This window comes from Ciconia boyciana, chromosome 18, assembly GCF_034638445.1.
Source record: "Ciconia boyciana chromosome 18, ASM3463844v1, whole genome shotgun sequence".
NCBI lineage: Eukaryota > Metazoa > Chordata > Aves > Ciconiiformes > Ciconiidae > Ciconia > Ciconia boyciana.
The window spans coordinates 11,126,059-11,146,219 of record NC_132951.1 but is presented as its reverse complement, the minus strand read 5'-3'; the positions used below and the strand labels follow the sequence as shown (position 1 = coordinate 11,146,219).

At 51.1% G+C, this 20,161-nt stretch overlaps 2 protein-coding genes across 2 annotated transcripts; one reads left to right on the top strand and one right to left on the bottom strand.

The window, feature by feature from the left end:
• Positions 1 to 53: 53 nt before the first annotated feature.
• On the top strand, positions 54 to 16,856 carry CIMIP2A (ciliary microtubule inner protein 2A). The gene is made up of 8 exons (XM_072882752.1): positions 54 to 181; positions 3,987 to 4,074; positions 5,257 to 5,450; positions 9,109 to 9,422; positions 10,469 to 10,586; positions 11,777 to 11,871; positions 14,018 to 14,135; positions 16,730 to 16,856. The coding sequence occupies exons 1-8, from the start codon at positions 160 to 162 to the stop codon at positions 16,816 to 16,818; spliced, it is 1,038 nt and encodes a 345-aa protein (XP_072738853.1). The 5' UTR covers positions 54 to 159; the 3' UTR covers positions 16,819 to 16,856.
• On the bottom strand, positions 16,811 to 19,051 carry TUBB4B (tubulin beta 4B class IVb). The gene is made up of 4 exons (XM_072882751.1): positions 18,897 to 19,051; positions 18,696 to 18,804; positions 18,508 to 18,618; positions 16,811 to 18,018 (listed from the first exon to the last, which is right to left on the bottom strand). The coding sequence occupies exons 1-4, from the start codon at positions 18,951 to 18,953 to the stop codon at positions 16,958 to 16,960; spliced, it is 1,338 nt and encodes a 445-aa protein (XP_072738852.1). The 5' UTR covers positions 18,954 to 19,051; the 3' UTR covers positions 16,811 to 16,957.
• Positions 19,052 to 20,161: the final 1,110 nt, after the last annotated feature.

Sequence of the window (20,161 nt, the reverse complement as noted above, 5' to 3'; positions counted from 1 at the left end):
CTGTGACCCTCGGGTTTGGAAGGAGCAGCCACTGCCCATTTAAAGGAGTGAGCTTTGAAGGGAGTTTCTGAAAATGCTGGGAAGATTCTGGCCTGAGCCTCCTCAGGAGCCGAGGATGATGATGGGATCTGGAACAGCCTGGGATCGTTATTCAGTGCCATGAATACAGTGCTGCGTTTCAGTAAGCAATTTTTTTTCATGTTCATATTAAACTCAGAGGAAGATCTAGGCTGGGAGGGACCTTTGTAGGTCTCTAATCCAATTGTCCACTAAAAGCTGAACTAAGTTCAAAGTTGCATCGGGGTGCTCTGGGTGTTCCCCAGCTGAGCTTTGAAGATCTCCAAGAATGGAGATGCCACCATGTGCCAGGGCTGTGCCTCCTGTGGGGGAGAATTTTCTCCTTGCATCCAGTGGGCCTTCTCCTCGTTGTGTCTTGTCTGTTGCCTCTTGGTCTTCCACTGCGCACCTCTGAGAAGAGCCATCGTACACCTCTCAGACCCAGCCACCCTGCAGAGCTGGGGTGCTGGAGGGGTCTGCCCCTGGTTAGAGCTCAGGTATTTGGGCAAACTCAAATATATTTATAAAGGCTGGAAATTCCAGATCTCCCAGTGTTTAGGCACCAAGGGGCAAGAGTCAAAGCAGCATTTTTATCTCCTCAGATACAATTTTGGTTGGAGTATAGGCACCTAAACATGAGAACAACCCTCAGATACTCTATGATTTCTGGTAGTAGCTTTGAAAACCTTAAAATTATTCTGCCAGCCACGTGGCCAAGCTCTTCCAGGCCATAGAGAGACTTTGGCAGTGAAGCAGGCTTGCTGCTGGTATTGCAGTTGTTGGAAACGATGCTGGTGCTAACAGGCGTAGTGGTCTTTGACTTGAGAACATACTGGCCACGGTGGCTGTTCAGTAAACAGGAGACCCGTGTCCTGGGCCTGCCTTCAGCTGGAGGGGGGTGACACCCACTGCACACAAGACAACGTGACCATACGGTGTTGGGAATGGGAACAACCTTTATCCTGCGTGAAGCAAGGCAGCGAAGGATTGCATCCTCAAACAGCCAGAGCAGGAGGGCAACGAGGAGCAGGGAGAGGAGGGTTGAGGCTTCCACCGCAGCATGGCAAATCCCCAAACCTCTGCCTTGGGGTTTCCTCAACAGAAGGGTGTGCACGTGGCCCGGTGTGTGCAGACAGCGCTGGCCTGGCCGTGCACGTGCTGCACCAGTCACGAGGGCACGCACAGCCAGGCTTTCTTGAGTTCTGCGTGTTGGATGTGAACCGTGCCGTGAACACGTATTTGTGCTGGGGCTGCTTATGGGGAACATCTGGTGCTACTGTCCCAAGGGCTTACAAGCCTTCAGGAAACCTGACAAATGCTAGAAAATCTGTGCTCATCCAAAGTTTCCAGGTGGGGCAAAAAAAGATGCATCCAGAAAAACCTGACAAGCTGTGTGCTGCAGCTGGAAGCGCTGTCGGGTACCGACATCGCTCCTGGCAGCATCACAGAGGTTTCCTGGGCGACCGCATGGTGCTGCATCTCCTTCCTCCCACGGCCGCCACCGAGAGCTGCCGCATTGCCATGGCAGCCCCGAAGGAAAATAGCCTCTTCCCTCCCAATCCCTACTATATCCCCGGGTAAGTTCTGAAGTTCATCCAAAATGTCTGTTCATTGCCAATGCAGAGAGCTCCGGCTGGGATCACGTAGTATTTACAGTTCATGATATTTTGGGGTTTTTTTACAGACACTATTAAATATTCCATGTAACAGTGCTCCGAAGGAGATAGGGCTCCAGGATAAGAAGCACCACCTTATGACAGGGTATAATTAAAGACCATGCCATAGCACATGGAGAGTATGGTCAAAATTGTTCTTTGCCCCCCCCCCTTTTTTAAATTTTTTTTTTTAAGCTGCCAAATGTTACCAGGGCTGCTGTGCAGGGTTTGGCTTCCAAACTGTCATAACTTTTGCATTGAGGATGTTTGAAGATCTCCTTTGAATAAATATTTGCATAGACATGATACGCTCTTGTCAAATCGGTTAGAGCGCAGTCCTGCTGCTGGATCTGAGCTCTTTGAAGAAGCCAGGGACTCTGTGGATGCTGGTGATCTAGTTGATACATAGTTAGATTGTTTTTTCAAAGCTTTTTGCAACATCCTCCTCTAAAGGCTTGGAAAGAAGAAACCAAGCTGTCATGGGTAAGAGGTAATGAGTTATTGGTTAAAAGGTAAGACACAAACGGCAGAAATAAGCGGACAGGCTTTGTGGTGAAGTAGAGAAGTAGTGCGTGGGGTGACTTGTGCTGGGAGACGTGGTCCCCGACATGGGCTGGGAAGGGTTGGAACAGCCACCGAGAGAAAACGAGCTTCTGTTGGTACAAAATCAGTCGGATTAGTCCAGCCTGAGGGTAACTCCGAAGGGCGTCAGGACGACCTCCAGGGCGGAGGGGCTGGTGACAGCCCAGGCTGCAAACCTCAGCGCAGAGAAAAGCAGCTGCGTCCTACACGGCCACGGGTGCAGCCCAGGTACGGGCAGGAGGCAGGCAGATCCCAAGCTGCAGATACGGGGCAGAGCACGTTTCCTTCCTTAACAATGCTCCTGTTGTGGTGATCGGATCAGCCCTTCCCATTACAGCAACGTGCAGGATTTTTCCACTACTGATTTCCATATCTTCCAAACTTACATAAGCTCTGGGGTTGGGAGATTTTAACACGTTCTTGCATTGCTGCGCTTGTCTGAATGATGTGATGTGTTACTCCGTGTGTGCTGTCACCCTGTCAAAGCTGTGTGCTGACAGCGGCTTGGGAAAGACAAGTAACAGCAAGGAGGGAGCTGCAGCTGGGCTTGCACCTCCAAAAGCATCAAAACCTTCCCTTGCTCGCTCCTGCCTGCAGACAGGGCCCCCGGAAGCAGCTTCGAGCCCTAATACTGACACAGCAGCTGGGGCTGCTCCTCTCCGGGCTGGTGCTTCAGCCACTGAAGGCAGGAGGAGGAGGAACCAAATTCTGCCGCTGCATTTTGCGATGCCGTGCAGGCTCGTAGTGTTACCCCAAGCCCCAGAGGAAGACCCTGTGGGTGGTGAGGGTGCTGCTTTGCATCTGGTTTGGGTGGCTGAGCACAAGGAGGAGCTGCCTGAAGGGCGTCACCAGAGCCCAGGCTTGGCTGCCAGCAGACGGTGCACCCTGAGCTGGGGTGCCGGCAGGAGGAGGAAGAGGAAGACATGCCATACCCGGCCGTGCCGGTGAACCTGCAAACACGAGGGCATCAAAACTCGTTGCTGTCACTTGGGTCAGGCAATGGTCACAGCCAGGGCTTTGAAAATGCCACCGCAGTGCTCAAGAGCATTGGGAAGCCAAACCCAACGTGTGGGATGGTTTGGGAAGGACTTGGTGCACAGAGAAGGGGTAAATCCATGAATCCCGGGCACAGCCCTGCCCACCCATTGCGGCTTGGTGGAGCTGGGAAGGGCACGGAGCTGAGCGAGGACAGGCCCAGGGCCAAGGATCGGGCCCTGGTGATCAGGAAGGCTGAGCGGGTTTAGGTGACGCAGTCTGGGGAGTGGCGATGGAAGAGATATGGCTGAGTAAGAGAAAAGTGAAATGGGGCTTAGCCTTGGGAAAGCAGGTTACTCGCTGCTTGCCAACGAGGTTAGAGATCAGCGGCTGCAGTGGCTCAGCATGAACTACAGAAACAGGGGATCTCTCTGGCTTCTTAATCAAAATACCAAGCAGGAGAAGGTCAAACAGCCCTGTTGAGACTGGTCTCTTCCCCAAGCACCACGGCTTTTATCAGCAGCACTTGTAATTCACTCTGTGGCAGATCCCTTTGCTGTAAACCCAGACTGACTTGCCTGAGCTCCTCAGATTACCTCGCTTTTAATTGCTCATGAATTGAATCCTTTCTCAGCCCTACCATTATTTTGTTCATGACCAAAATCCCTCTGGCCATCCTGCAATTATTCAGGCTATGTCATTTGTGCTCTTGCTCAGCTTTATTGTCCCGGCGTAGCTTCCCCGTGTTGCAAGACTCATTGAAAATCAATGGGGACGAGCCACCGAGCTCCTCTGGCAGCTGCTGGTGAGAGATCCTGCATGCAAAGTAGGAAAACTTGCCAAGTGCAAATGCACGGCTCTGCTCGCTGTTGTTTAAAGTATTTGGAAGGGAAAGTACTTACTCATCATCTTATGATCCTCATGCATCATCTGGCTTTATCCCCAGATATGCGGTGGGATCATTGATTGAATATTTCTGTCTGTACATTGTAACTGGCAGCTCTACCTTTCTTCTTCAGTGGTGGAATAACATCACCATTAGGAAATTTGATACTGGGAATAGCTAAAGTTTCTGATCTGTACTGGTGGACTTGGGAGCGGAGCCAGAGCTCCAGCACCTGCCCTACCCTGAGCCACCAAAAAGTCAAACTGCCCGTCCCAGGCCATGGGGAGCAGAGACGCAGCGTGTCACTGCACACCCCGCACAAAGGTCCCCAAAAAATCAAGCGATGTTTGTTCCTGGGGCTGAGCAGCCACCTGCCCACCCGCGCCTCTCCCATGCAATGCAGTGCCTGGGTGGGTTTGTGAGCCCAGTCCCGCTCCACGCTACAAGGCTACGGAGCAGAGAGGTTTGGAGGGTACAAGCAAGCAATTTTTCTCATTTTTGAGTTTCAATATTGAACAAGGGACACTGGGAAATTCCCAGTAACTCTCTGTGTTTTAGAACAGAGAGAGGGATTGCAAAATTTAAAACTGAGGCATGTTTAACTGGAAATAATATTTTGATCGGGGGGCTGTCGATGTCAGCACTGTCAAAGCGACTGCAGCCCACGCTGTGCCTCTGCTGTAAGTTTTCCCATCTGCAGGTGCTGCTTCGGCCACACTCCCTGACCTCGTCCTTTTATTCCTCTGTGAACCGAAGCACAAGCCTGTGCCCATACGTGCATGTAGACCTATGAGCCAGTTTTCATGCTCACATGTAAAAACATGCGTGTGCACACACACAGAGACACGCCTGCCTGGCTTCATGCGTAACCACACGTCGTCTTGGTGCTCCCCTCGTGCTGCTGCTCCATGGGGCACAAACGCATTCACGCTCGCAGGCACATCCCCGTGCAATCACCTTCCCTGGGCTCGTGTACTCCCAGCCACGCGTGCTCCTGGCTGCGGCCTCTCCAGTGTGCAAAAGCTCTAAAGCAGGTTATCCTGCCTGGGGGCACCTTCCAATGCCATCTCAGTGACTGCTCTTTTTTGGGTTCCTCCTCAGCTACGAGGGCTTCGTCCCTCAGTACAACTATCAGTTTGGAGAAACCTTTGGCAAAACCACTTACCGCCTGCTGACGGATCCTGGTGTTAGGAAGAGCCCTCGCCCCTTGCTGGCACCGCTGCACAAGCAGAAGTTTGTCGAGGACTTCAGTGGGACAAAGCACGGTGTCCAGGGTTATCTCCCTGGGCGTCCAGGTGAGCAGACTCCGGGTCTTGTCCCTTCGCCAGAACGGGCTCTGCTAGCGAGCGCAGGGTCGATCACGAGCAGTGGGGTCTGTGCCTGTCCTCGATAGGCTCCCAGGGTGAAATGGGATATTTTCCATGGAGCAATCGTAGCTCTGGTGTAGGAGCACAGGCACCCGGAGAGCAGCACCCGTGCGGAGCTGGAGCACTCAGCCTCAGCTGATGAGCACGGGGCTTCTCACATTGGCATCTGGTGGAGCGGAGAGGAGAATTTTAGTTCCCAGGTTATCTTCAGTTAGATGAAGATAAATGATTTTATGGTATATTACGAACTCACTCCCCAATTCTTCCATATTCCTGTTGTGGTTTAACCCCAGCTGGCAACTAAGCCCCCCCCAGCCACTTGCTTAGTGCCCCTCAGCGCAATGGGGGGAGAGAATCGGAAGGGTAAAAGTAAGAAAACCTGTGGGTTGAGATAAAAATAGTTTAATAATTGAAATAAAATAATAAGAAGAAATTGTAATGAAAAGGAAAATAGAGAGAGAAATAAAACCCAAGAAAGACAAGCGATGCAAATGAAAACAATTGCTCACCACCAACCGACCGATGCCCAGCCAGTCCCTGAGCAATGGCCCCCCCACCAACCTCCACCCCCAGTTTTATTGCCAAGCCTGACGCCATAGGGTGTGGGATATCCCTTTGGTCATTGGGGTCAGCTGTCCCGGCCGTGTCCCCTCCCAGCCCCTTGTGCCCCCCAGCCCACTCGCTGGTGGGGTGGGGTGAGGAGCAGAACAGGCCTTGACTCTGTGTCAGCACTGCTCAGCAGGAACGAAAACATCCCTGGGTTATCAACACTGTTTCCAGCACAAATCCAAAACACAGCCCCGTACTAGCGACTATGAAGAAAATTAACTCTGTCCCAGCCAAAACCAGCACAATTCCACAGGCTAAAGTCTATCTCTCCAGGGAAGGTCGGCTCTGCTGTCTCCAACCCTTTCCCGGCTGACCTGCCTGACGCACAGCTCGTTCTGCTCGGAGCTCTTACTCACAGCTTGTGCTTCATTGTGCATCTTGCTGCTCCTACCTCAGTTCAGCAGAAGGGCTCGTGTGCCCTTCCCTTCCCACCTTCCCCACTTCTGCTAACGGGCCCCATCTCCTCCATCAGGCACTGAGACATGCTCACGTAGATTCCCAACGCTGGGAATTTGCAGGAATCTCCTACCAAGTGCCAGCCCTTCTAGGCAAAGAGCCTGGTCCCTGTTGAGCAGATCCAAATCAGGCCACAGCAGCAGCCGCACCTGGATCCCGATCAGCCCCTCTCGGGGACGTGCCATCCTTTGGCGATACATTTGCCATGTACCATATCACGTCCACCAGCCGTAGCTGTTGTGGATGCCCTGTTCAGTGGGAGCAAGTCCTCTCCTGGCTGAACACAGGGGTAACATGCCCGGGTGCGACTTGGATCTTCATTTCCCTGGGGATGGCCACACCAAAGTGATGCTTTCCCATTTCTCTCTGGGAATTTGTGCCGCGTAGCTTCTTGCAAATTTTTGGCATTTCTGTTCTTCCTAGCCACATTTTCTAGGATCCAGGTCTCCACTATGCAGGTAGTGTTTACAGGCTTCATTCCTGGACATTTAAATTTGCATTTCCTTGGACTAAACTCTAGTTTGGACGGATCCAACCAACCAGTTGACCTAGTTGCTCTCTCTCATTATCCTGTCCTCTCCTCACCAACCTTTACATCACCTGCCAACGTTTGCAGCTGGGAACTCATGTTTGCTGCTCGTTGGTGAAATGCTGAAGAACGTGGCCACAGGGAGCACCTTGCCATGCTGGTAACTCTTCATCGACAGCTCCTGCTGTCGAGTTGTCAGTGACCAATCCCTAAAACCCTTCACTGCAAACTTTATTAGTACTGCCAGGCATCCTTCTGGGTATTTTACATGATGGAGATCAAAGAGCTCACGGCAGTGTTGGATCTGCATGGTTGCCTTTAGCAAAATCAGTCTGAAGACTTTTTCTCAAGGTCTATTTTTGATAAAACCTTGTTGATGGGCACTAAGTATTTTGCTGGTTTCTATCAGTTGAATCCCATGTTGTTTTCTTGCTGGAAGTGAGGTCAGGCTCAGTTGCTTGGGGATATCAACCAGGGTTATGCTGCATCTCCAGGGGTGGCCGTGTGGGCATTGAGGGGTTATGGCACAGGCCAAGCGTGCAGGCACCCACTCCCCAGGAACCTGGACTGAAAATATACGGATATTTACTCAAATCAAACGCACGGTGGTCTCCTGGCTTTTAATTTAGTGCCTTACTGTGCAACCTTTCTGAATCAATAAGTTTGGACAACCCAGGGTCATAAAAAAGAGCTAATATGGATTTCTCAAGTACAAAACAACTTCATTTTTCCTTTTCCTTTGGTTTGTGGGATAAAAAGACTAGATGCAATATTTTCATTAATAATGAAGGAAATATTGATATAAACTTGCTTTAAAATTTGCACACTGGATTGAAAAATCACTTTCATTGAGGATTCGTCTTTATTTTGTTGCTAGCCTGGACAACACTTGATAATTCAGTTACACGGAATATATATACTGTACAAAGTTATATACAGTATATATACTTTCTAATACAATTATAAGCAGATGGCAAACCTAAATGCCCATCAGAAGTTTTATACACTTGCAGAAAGGGGCAAATTTTTCTCTGCGCTGTTTGAACCGGGACAGGTTGTAATTCCCCGGGACTGTCTGCAGATGAAGCCTTTGCTGGAAGGCGATGTCTCATCGTGGGGCTTTGCACCGTGATACAGACGTCCACCAAACACGAGGAGGTCAGGGGAAGGCAGTAATGACCAGAGGGATGAAAAAAAATGACCTATGGGAACAAAAATGGAAGGAATTTGGTTTGTTTGAAAAAGACAAGACTGACATAGTAACAGTTTTCCAATAAGGAAAAGGTGGTTGTGGGGCGTCAGAGCGATCATCCTCCGTAACTGCTGAGGAGGGAGAAATTGGCTTCACTCCTGGCACAGAGCACGAGGAAGCACCCGGGCTGGAGGTGTCGTATGGGGCCGGGGCAGCCCAGGGAGCCACATCACAGGACATTTTTAAGGGAAAGTCAGACAAAAGTTGCCAAGCTGGGCTGTCCCTGCGGAGTGTCAAGCCACAGGGCTCTGTCCCTAGTTCACAGTGGAGATATTTAGCATACACTGGATGTAAGATAATTTTTTTTCCAGCCAGCATTACAGCAGACCCTTTTCTTGATGAGCAGCAATGATGCCAGTGCAACAATTCCTTCAGGGGGGGGGGAGGGGGGTGTCTGTGTTTGGGGTGTGCTGATGCAGCCATGTGGAGAAAAGGATATGTTGGGTTTTTTCCCCCCTTACTTCTTTATAGCTTGGCTGATGATATTTTACAGTTTAGGTGTCACTTAGAATAAATTTTAAGTTATCGAACTTCTATTTGTGCAGTTGTTCTGTGCAAGCCGGTTTATTGGACGGGGCTGATGGCACCCGCAGGATACATTCGCAGCCTTGGGATGCTGTTGACCTCCAGGCTCCTTTCCTTCACTACAGAGGGGCATGTGGGGGCTGAGGTCCAGTGCAATGGGAATCCCTCGTCCTCCTTTGGCCGCTCCTTCCCTTAACTCAGCGTCTGTCCCGCAGGGTACTTTCCCTATGAGAAAGCTGGGGCTGCAACAAGCTTTCCTGAACCAGTTCGTGGGTCAAAACCTCCCCTGCCGGGGCCAGGGCCGGCAGAGGAAGAGCTGATGATGATGCATGTGGACCCTGTGCCCCAGCACCACCCTGGTGAGTACGTCCCAAGGACACGACCGCCTCAGGGGTACCCACGGAGGATTTCACCTCATCCTGTGTCTGAGGGACGAGAGTGGCGGTTGCCTGAGCTAAGCCCGGCCTGTGGACAGGGAAAAAGGTGTGGACCTGGCCAGCTCGGTGGTGCCTTGGCAGGAAGCAAATTGGTAAGTAGTCTTGGGTGGAAAAGATGCGTGGTAAGGGACAGTGCTGCGGAGAGATGGGGGTTTGGGGACTGGTGGGCGTGGAAGGGATCTCCTGGGTCCAGGGGTGTGAAGAGGGAATTTCATATGGGGGCGTGGATGGCAAGGACGGAAAGTTTAGAATGTCGTGTAGAGAAATGTCAAATACACAAATGTTTCTAGCAGTAGCAAATCCACCACATCTTCAGAAAATTGTTGTAATCATTAATTACTCTTCCTAATCAAAAAAGCTTACCTTCTCATTTGGTTGAGTTTTAGCTTCAAATCCCAGTCATTAGATCTTGCGTTACGCTGTGCTACGCAGCCAGGCTTCTGTTTCCTTCGGGTGGACGGGGAGGCCTGCCACTGCCCCCCTCCTCCTCCTCCTCCTCCTCCTCCTCCTCCTCCTCCTCCTCCTCCTCCTCCTCCTCCTCCTCTTCCTCCTCCTCCTCCCGAAAAGAGAGCGCTTCTGGCACCTTTGGTTACGTGCTGGGTTTCTGCCCCCTTAACTGCTCCCACCTGAATTTCCCACCATCATTATCCCTCGCTTAAACACAAGCACTGGGATATGCCTATGGAGCTGGGTGCCGGTGTCACTCGGGACCAACGTGATTGAGCCCCTTATTTCTTCTGGAGCCAGAGACAGCATTTGTCACGTTCCAGCCAGCCGGGCTCTGCAAATCCCCTGAAGGCAGAGATTAGAGATTTGACGTATCGAGTCAAAAGCTGGCTTGGATATAAATCCCAAGAAGGGGCATTCCTGCTCCTTGCTCTGAGAAACAGATTTGCGAAGGAGCTCAGGGCCCAAAGCTCCCCTTGTTCTCCCTAGGGATTTTGCAAAACCTCTGCACAGAGAGCTCGTCTAGTAATTCGACTTTACCAGAAATTCTTGGGGTAGCTCTCAGTGTAAAGCCGGGAAGAAACAGAAATGGCACTTGCCACTCACAGGTTCTGGCAGTGATTTAAGCAATGGAGCCAAACGAGGAAGCGGGTTTTACTGGTGTTTATTTTATTTCTGCTTTTATTTTGAGCCTGTAAAGATTGAAGGTGTGACTCTGCCAGGAGTGGCTGAAACCGCAGATGTGGAGCAAGATAACTGGTTACCAAAACTGGATGTACCGAATGCGATCCAACAGAAAGTCATTCCAGGTAAAAAAGAGGGAGGTCATGCGCAGCACGAGTCCACCTCAGAAGAAATCGTGTCACCCTTCTCCCCCGGGGAAATCTCAGAGACATCGGCCAGTCACACCAGCTCGTTTGAACACTGGGATGGAAAATGCCCCTGCTCCTCTCCATGCAAGGGTGTTTCTTTGGGACGCTGTCACCCCCGTGGATCTTGTGCTGAGGGACGCGTGCCCAGGGGCAGGTGGAAGGGAGGCAGGAGCCACCTCGGTTCCCCTCAGCGGTGGGGCCAGGCTAGAAAATGCTCCAGAAAGCAAGGAGCGATCAGTCGTGGGCTCTGCACCAACTCCAGCAGCTTGATGAGTATCTGTTACTGTTGAGGTAGTTATTTCTCTCCTAGAAATAAGATGTTTTTCTGAATCATCAAATCAACAAACAGTGGTGTATTGCACCACCATAAATGTATAAAACTCTGTCTTACAAGGAGTTATACTCTGTAACTTCTCCACTTGCACTGAAAGAGCGTTCCTCTGCATGGAGGAGAACTACGAAGGGCAATGCACTGGACTCCCCGCTAAAGGATACGACACCGGTGAGAGGGATACTTCGCTCTGCGTGGACCACAGAGAAGACAGGGGTTGCATGTCAAAATATTTCAGACTCTGTGAAAGAGCGTCAATGTTACAAGATGCAGAAGACAAATTTTGCTCTCTCCAAAGCATCCCTTTGGGAAGAGGGAGTCCTGGCTGCTTTTAGGTTGCACCTCTCTCTCTGTTTTATGTAGTTTTAGACTTTATATAGCTTCTGTCTTATAATAAGTGAAAATTTGTTGGATAGGCAGGGCAAATGAGGAAGAAAGGTTGGACACCTGGTTGTTAGTCCCTGAATGTGTATTAAACTGGGAGAGAACATGACAGAGCTGTTGGTGTAAAGAAAAGACTGTAAGAAAATGAAATGTTTCTTCCATACCTCACGGAGACCAACAAACATCAGTTCAGCCCATTGAGTTTTCCTTGGGAACCATAAAAAAAATACTCTTTTGGAAAAGATACTTCACATTTTCAATTTTCATTTTACAATTTAAATAGATGAATTTTTCCTTCCTATACTCTGCCAAGGTTTTATATTTATCCCAGCCTCTTTCACTTCCAGACTGGTTGATCCTTATAGATGTATGTTCTCAAGCAGAAAACGTTCTCTCTTGTCTTCATCCGAAGGGTACACTGGATTCATCCCCCACCTCACCTGGATTAATGGCGTGAACTACATCCGGGGTGTGAAGGAAGCAATGAACGAATTTGACCGACATCAGGTAGATTCTATGCACAAATCTTATTTCAAGAATATAATGTTGGTGTTGATTCATCTGCAACACCAAAAGTGGTTTCATTTACAGTAGTAGTATTAGAACTGGCGTTATAAGTACAAGCAAAATAAAATGCTTTTAGGTAATGTTGAAAAAATCATGAGCAATTGAATTCTGTAGCTTGTTTCCTTGGGACATTAAGGGAGGATAAATGAGTTCATAAAAGGATTAAGCAAATCTATTGAGGGTTGGGTCAAGGGTGGCTATTAAAAACGTTGCTCTGAGTGCAGAAACACAGGATGCAACTATCTGCGCTTCCCTTACGCAATATATCTTCTCTACCTGGATGGCAGTGCTGGATGGCTTCCTGGGCTGCTTGGATTTCTCCCTTTTTGTTGGCTGTAAGGCTTTTCCCTTTACTACCATCATTTGTCTTAAAGGGATCTAGATCTTTCTCCTCCTTTTGGGAAGGATGCAGAAATATCCCTACTGAAAAACTGTTTTGTCCCCTTGCTGTAAGATCTCCCATATAATGCCACACAATCCTCCTACACAGGAAAATTGAGAGCCCTCCCACAGTAGTTAATAGTTTGCATTCAAAGCTACACATTTCGTCCTGCTATCAGGATGGAATGAGATCCCCGGGATGCAGCCGTCTTGCTGGTCCAGCGCCAGTGCGGGCTGATGAGCTCAGTGAATCAGCTCATTAAAAGCAGGTTACAACATTTCCAGCCCTTTCTGCTCACCGGGATTCACTGCAGTGCCTTCATCCCAGAGCGCATGGGTCCGATGTAGAAAAAAGTCCAAGACTGAGGATCCCCAGCTCAGAGAAACTCAGCTGGGAAGAAATGACTCAGCAGGGAGAGCAGCAGGGCTGACAGCGCTCATGGCAGCCTCACGCTTTCCCTGTGCTGGCTTCCTTATCCTTTCCTTCTGCCATTAACAGGAATTGAAATGAAGCGAACGGAACAAAAAAACAGGCTGTATCAAAACTAAATGTGCTGTTTGCAAAGCCCTTCTGCCCCTGATTTCTTAAGAAACGTCTGCTGTGTAGTAAATCAGTGAGGGAGGTGTTTCTCCATTGCAGGATTCAGCAGAATGCAGGCTCGCAGCGGCTAGCTGCAGCACATCAGGCGCTGAAGGAATATAAGCATGCCAGAAAAAACCCATTGTACCACATTTCTATCTAAGATGGCTTCTGACTTCAAGCCACTAATCTTCTGCCCTAAATCTCTGTTGCCCTAGGTTACATACTGGGATGTGCCATGGATCATTGGTTACTGTCTGCATCAGGCAAAATAATGCAATCCTCTCGCTTCAGTGCTGCGCTTGAGGAATTGCAGCAATCGCTCCATCATCAGTCACAAAATGGTTCGATGGCCCCACGGTTTGCTTGGCTCCATGAACCCGGTCCCTTCACCCCCGAGCAGGGTGCGTGCCGAGGAGGGCAGCGCAGCTTTAGTAACATCTTTAGGGGTTTTGCCGCTGCAGAGACGTGCAGAGCTGCAATATCCATTCTCCAGCGCAGCCCCTTATCTGCGTCTGACCTCGGAGGGCAGGGACAGATCCAGGAGATGATTTACACTCTCCCTGCGGTTAACACTCCCTAAGCCTTCCTTTTCCTCCTAGCTTGGGAATTACTGGCTAATCACTGTCGGTGGGACTCATGGAAAAACAAAACCAGCTGAAGGGTTCAAACCAAAACACAGATGTGCAGAGTCATAGCACAGGAGCAGACAAGGCAGGGACCCAACTCCAGCAGATACTGCTGGCTCACAGCGTATCGAATGTATGAGCACAAGGTGTTTGGGACAAAGCCCAAGGTGATGAATGCAGTCCTGTCTGTAGGACCCTGACACTGATGCCTACGCCTGGGCCAGGAGCTGCTCTGTGCACCTGGGGGCAGGAGGTACCGAGGCAGCCCTGGCAGGGCTGCTGCCCACAGCTGCAGGAGAAAAACTCATGAAGGGGAGAAAGGAGAAGGTGCAATGTAGCTCCTAATTAGAAGAAAACAGAACTGGAAAGAGGATTGCTGTACATTGGCTTAAATATTTTCTCTAGTATGGAGTCAAAGCACGTGACTTGGGTACCAACAATATGATTTCAAATGAACTGTACTGTGGTGTTGGGGGTTTGTTTGTTTGTTTTCCAGTTTTTGCAGAGAAACCCAGCTTGCAGCTTTGGCAAGAGATTTCCCCAAACATACTGGCCTAACAACAGAATTTACACCAGTGCTGGACTGATACCTTCCTACACGGGCTTCGTACCAGGTAAGTGTATCAGCTGAGTGACAATGAAAATGAAAGTCACCAATACTAATTACTGTCATTAAGTAGCGCTGTTATTAGCTGGAGTGTCATAGTAGTGAACAATTACTGAAATGTTCCATGTGGGTAGTAGATATTTTTTCCAGTAGATTTTTTTTCCAATGCCAAGGTGCTGGGGCTGTGCCATCCCCTGCCTTTCCACAGGAGAGCCCATCGTCCTTGCTGCCAGCCTGGACGCGTGCAGAACGTTCCTCTGGTTTCCAGCCACCAACTCCCTGCTAAAGCAGAGGAGGCTCAGTAACACCCCACCCGTTACATGGGTGTGTTACAGTTTGTCAGGAAGGTGATTCTGTTCTAAAGAGCTTCCAGTCTGATAAAAAGCAAAAGGCAGATGATATAAAGGGGATGAGAAAGCACAAAAAAAAGCACAGTGAAATGGTATTAGCCATCAAGACAGGTGGTGGCTACCCCGAACCGTCTGCCTGATCCTTGTCAGTTATTGGTGTTGCCTAAAAGGAGAGGTCTGAAGAACATCATTTTGTGTGTTAAGGGGAAGGTCTGCCCATGCACCTGAAAGCATTAAAGTATCAGGCTAAAATTTCAACAAATTGGCAACTAATATTGCTATCTTTGGCCACAGCAAAGTCAAAAGCCCACAGCTCAATAATGTGGGATGGGAAATCATGGAGATAAGCTAGAAAGAACCAAACTCATAGCTTGTACTTAATGCAATGCAGAGGAGGAAAATGGTAAAAGACACAAAATGTGTTAGAAATGAAAGCAAAGAGTGGGAAAACAACTATCCTGGCAGGGCTGGACTGTAGCTGATATCAAGGTTGAGCCCAGAGAGGAGACTTGAGGCAGTGAAAGTGGCTCTAGCAAGACTTCTATCAGGGGCATGGGAAAGCCATGCAGAAAAGGCGAAGTGTAACACATGGCCAGTCATCGGGAGCTTGAGGGATGGTCTAAGGGAAGGGACAGAAGCATCTTACACACCGATGGCAAGAGGTGAGGCTGGACAGGCCTTCTGATCAAAGGTGAAGAGAAATATGTTCATTTTGGCCTCTGTCACCACATGGCTGCTCTGGGGGAGACGGCAAGCACGGCAGCTGCCATCCCCGGTGCATTACACTCGCCTGTCCCCTTCCTTCGTGCGGCAGCTCTGGGCTGTCTCACGGCAAAGCCCTGACTGTTCCGGGTGCCCGATTCCTCGGTGCTGGATTGCTCAGGGAGGGCTGTGGTCACGCTCCAGATGGCCGTAGTCTGCAAGCTAAAGCCCCCTGGAAAAAGGCTGTTACGAACCAAAGGGTAAACTGGACTCCGGTGTTAATACCTACCCACGTGTTTCGTCCTCTCTCCACAAGCCTGCAGAAAGCGGGGAGAGCACCCGGAGCTCTTCAGGGGAGGGTGACTAATGGAGCTCTGCCCAAAAGGGTGTTGGGGAGACAACACTGTCCTGCCCTCGGTAACTGGCAGGCCAGGGAACACAGCAGCTTCAGTGTAACAAAAAAGAAAAAACCCACCCTAAAATCAAGGACAAAACTCAACTGCATGCTTTAAAAATCTGATGCCATCTCCTCACCTACAGAAGTATTCTCCTGTGGAGGTTTGAAACCAGCCACCTGTTTCTGTGGACAAACTGATTTCCACTGCCCCAAGAGCCACCACAGTCAGTGCAACTTTAACTACTCCAACCAGTTCAACTCTGGAAGGAGAAACTTATTTTTAAGGCAGAAAAGCTTAACACAAAGCCAGTTACAATTAAGAACGCTGAACAGAATTTCTTCAGCAGGAAAGCAGACTGCTATCTCCTGTCTACCTATTCCGAGTGACAGGTTTGCCACTTTAAGTAACACTGAACATATTAACTGTTTCCACAGTAAAAACATGCTTTGCGACTGTAGGGTTTTCATGAGACAAAACAGTGTAACTTGGCATCAGGTGTTCAGCCCGCTTCAAAAGCGGAGGCTGCAGTAACACCTGATTTAGTTTTAAAACCTCTACATACTGATTAAAAGAAGTGACTCCAGCAAGGCTCATGCATGGGAGCTCTTCAGTGTCATTTGTCCTCAGCAGCTGTCCCCAGTGCTCTTGTGACAGGCCACGGCCACCTCCTGGGGTTACACTGCTGGGCAGCTGCAGTGGATCAGCCAGGGTGAGGGCAGCTCATCTTCTGCCAGAAACACCCACCTGTATCAGAAAGGCAACTTGCCTGCACCACTTGGTTGCCCAGGCAGCCAGGGGGAGCTACAGCTTACGGACACCTACAGCTGAACCTACACTTCCATTATGGTCAGAAGAGCTGCTCAGCTTCTGCCGAGAGCAAAGCCTGTAACAGGAGTCCACATGCAGGTACCTAAATTTAGACACAGCTTGGAGCTGAATTCCATGCTCCATGTGAAATGTATCCCCCTCCACCACCAGCACAGATTATAAAGGAATACCACAGAATTCCAATTCCCACACCACCAGGACTGCCACCACATCCAGTGACAGAAGCAACAGGCATCCACCTCCTTAGGAGGCAGGGAGAGAAGCGTGGTTGCCATGGGCAAGGTGGCAGGGCTCACGCCAACTCCATTATTTTTCTTTTCCAGACCTCCGACACACCTACGCACTTACTTTTGGAAACAGCACCCGAAAAGCTTACCAAAAGGAACAAAGGAGACGAGCTTGTGCACTGTGAAAAATGCTTTAATGGTGCCTGTACAGCATTTGAAGTGACTTTGAGACAGGAAGAGGAACACAACACAGACAGAGAAGTTTTGAATGAAAGAGTTCATACAGCTTTAAACAAAATTTACAGGTGTTCATCTGCATAGCTTTTACTCTGCCTCTTCCTCAGCCTCCTCCTCAAACTCCCCCTCCTCCTCAGCTGTAGCATCCTGGTACTGCTGATACTCAGACACCAGGTCGTTCATGTTGCTCTCAGCCTCTGTGAACTCCATCTCGTCCATGCCCTCGCCAGTGTACCAGTGCAGGAAAGCCTTTCGGCGGAACATGGCAGTGAACTGCTCAGAAATGCGTTTGAACAGCTCCTGGATGGCTGTGCTGTTACCAATGAAGGTGGCAGACATTTTCAGGCCACGAGGTGGAATGTCACAGACCGCTGTTTTAACATTATTAGGAATCCATTCAACAAAATAGCTGCTATTTTTGTTCTGAACGTTCAGCATTTGCTCATCAACCTCTTTCATTGACATACGGCCTCTAAAAACAGCAGCTACAGTCAGATAGCGGCCATGACGTGGGTCACAGGCAGCCATCATATTCTTTGCATCAAACATCTGCTGCGTTAGCTCTGGCACAGTTAAAGCACGATACTGCTGGCTCCCACGGCTCGTGAGCGGGGCAAAACCAGGCATGAAAAAGTGCAAACGGGGGAAAGGAACCATGTTCACTGCCAGCTTCCGCAGGTCAGCATTAAGCTGGCCTGGGAATCGCAGGCAGGTGGTAACACCGCTCATGGTTGCCGACACTAAATGGTTCAGATCACCGTATGTCGGAGTAGTTAACTTCAGTGTTCTGAAGCATATGTCGTAGAGGGCTTCATTATCAATACAGTATGTTTCATCTGTGTTCTCCACAAGCTGGTGGACCGAGAGCGTGGCATTATAGGGCTCTACTACAGTATCTGATACTTTAGGGGAGGGTACAACACTGAAAGTATTCATAATTCGGTCTGGGTACTCTTCACGAATTTTGCTGATAAGGAGGGTACCCATGCCAGAGCCTGTACCACCACCGAGAGAGTGAGTAAGCTGAAAGCCCTGGAGACAATCACAGCTTTCTGCCTCCTTCCTCACAACATCTAACACGGAATCAACTAATTCAGCACCTTCCGTATAATGGCCCTTTGCCCAGTTGTTTCCTGCTCCGCTCTGACCTGGAAGAGAGCCATGTTCATATTAGATTACGGTCACTGCTTCCTGCTTATTGCTTGCAAGCAAAGCTTGGGAGCATCAGGCTACAGAGAAACCCCACAAAAGCTTTCACTTCATCGAGCGTAGAGCTGTGCTTTCACACAAGCACCTTTGAAATGACTCGGTAGATACACGGAAAACATTCATTATCAATGACACAGCAGCCATTTAATTTCTCCTGGTGTTATGGAGGAGGTAACGAGAACTGGAATAGCAACGACCTCTTGCGCCTTCTCGGACCTGCTCTCCCAGCAGCTGCCATCATGCACCATCCGCAGATCCCCAGTATTTCATGCCCGTCATGAAGCGCCAGGATTAACCCCCCTCCCGGGGCCGCGCTTGCCTCAGGAGCATGTGCGGCGGTGAAGCCCGCAGTGCAGCGTCCCTGCCCTGCCCACCCCACCCCGAGCCGGTTACACGACAGGTCCCTCCCCCGCTCCCGGCGCACTCACCGAACACGAAGTTGTCTGGCCTGAATATCTGGCCGAAGGGCCCGGAGCGCACCGAGTCCATGGTGCCGGGCTCCAGGTCCACCAGCACGGCGCGGGGCACGTACTTGCCACCTGCAAAACAGGGAGAAGCCGTGACTGCGGCGCCGGGGGCGGCCCGGGGAGGGGGCGGGCGGTGCGCCGGGCCCTACCTGTGGCCTCGTTGTAGTAGACGTTAATGCGCTCCAGCTGCAGGTCGCTGTCTCCATGGTAGGTACCGGTTGGGTCGATGCCATGTTCGTCGCTGATCACCTCCCAGAACTGCCGGAGAAAATCGCGTCAGGGGCGGCTGGGCCGGGCGTGCCCCCACCCCTCCCATCTCCCCCCCACCGCCCCCTGCCCACCGCCCGGACCTTGGCCCCGATCTGGTTTCCGCACTGCCCGGCCTGCAGGTGCACGATCTCCCTCATGATGGCGGCGGCACAGCTCACTCTAAACCCAAGCCACTCTTCGCCCAACCGACTCTGACTGCGTGAGGCAACCGCCAAGCCTTATATAGCAGCGGAATGCGCGCGCAGCCTTCTTTTCCCCGCCCAGGTGGCCATTCACAGCAGCTATTGGCTACTCATAGCGAGGCTCTACAAATGAGGAAATCTGGTTGGACGGAACGCTGTCATTCAAATCATTGGCTCCTATTTGCTCCGCCCGTCTTGTCTGTTGATCTTACTGTTAGGCAACCGGGGCCCACGAATGCCCGCCCTACTCGCTCAGAACGCTTCCGATTGGCGTAATTGAATGATTGATGTCGAGCATGATTGGCTGTCGGCCTCAGGGATGAGCTAACGTCATTTGATTGGATGAAAACAAAGTGTCCTAGTAACCGTCGCAAGGACTCCGCAGCAGGCCCTGGGCGGTGGCTCGCGCAGCCGCCTATTCTCGAAGCCGTGTGCGCACTTTGCGCAGCGTAGGCGGCAGCTCCTCCTTACTGCGGGAGAGGGGGAGGGCGGTTTCCGGGGAAACCTGGCCGGGCCGTTTCCCCCGCGGGTCCCGAGCACCCCCCTGCCTCTCGCCTCCGCTCCTCCGGGAGGGCCTCCCTCGCCCGTCCCCGCCGCCACCCCCTTCCCCCGCCCTCCGTTGGCCCCGGGGCGCTGCAGCGGCACCGCCGGAGCAGGGCGCCCGTCTGCGCAGGCGCGGGCTGCGGCGCCTTTCTAGCACTTTCTGGCGCGCAGCCGCCTGAGGCAGCGGGGGCCGGGCGGCCGTTGCTATGGCAACCGCGCTCCGCGGCGGGAAGGGGTGAGGCCGGGGCACGGCCTGCGGCAGCGGCACCGGGTGGCCCGCTCTCTGCTCCGGGCTGCGGGGAGCCTGCGTGGGCTCTGGGGGCGGCTGGCGGCCGGGGAGAGCCCTTTGGCGGCGGTTGTTTTGCGGGAAGGGCCTGTGCTGCGAGGGGAGTGGTTGTGTGAGGTGGTGTCTGCCTGGGAGGGAGCCTGTGTGAGGTGGCGTCCTCTGACAGGCCTCGAGGTGGGCAGCTGGCTCACCGAGTCTTTCCTAGGGCGAGCAGAGCAGCACTATACTGGGTGATGCCTCTGTCCTGGACTGGATGTACACGTTGCAGCCCTATCATGAGGCCGCCAAGCATCCCAAGCTGGATAAATGTCTCCCTTGCTTACCTTTTCTCTGT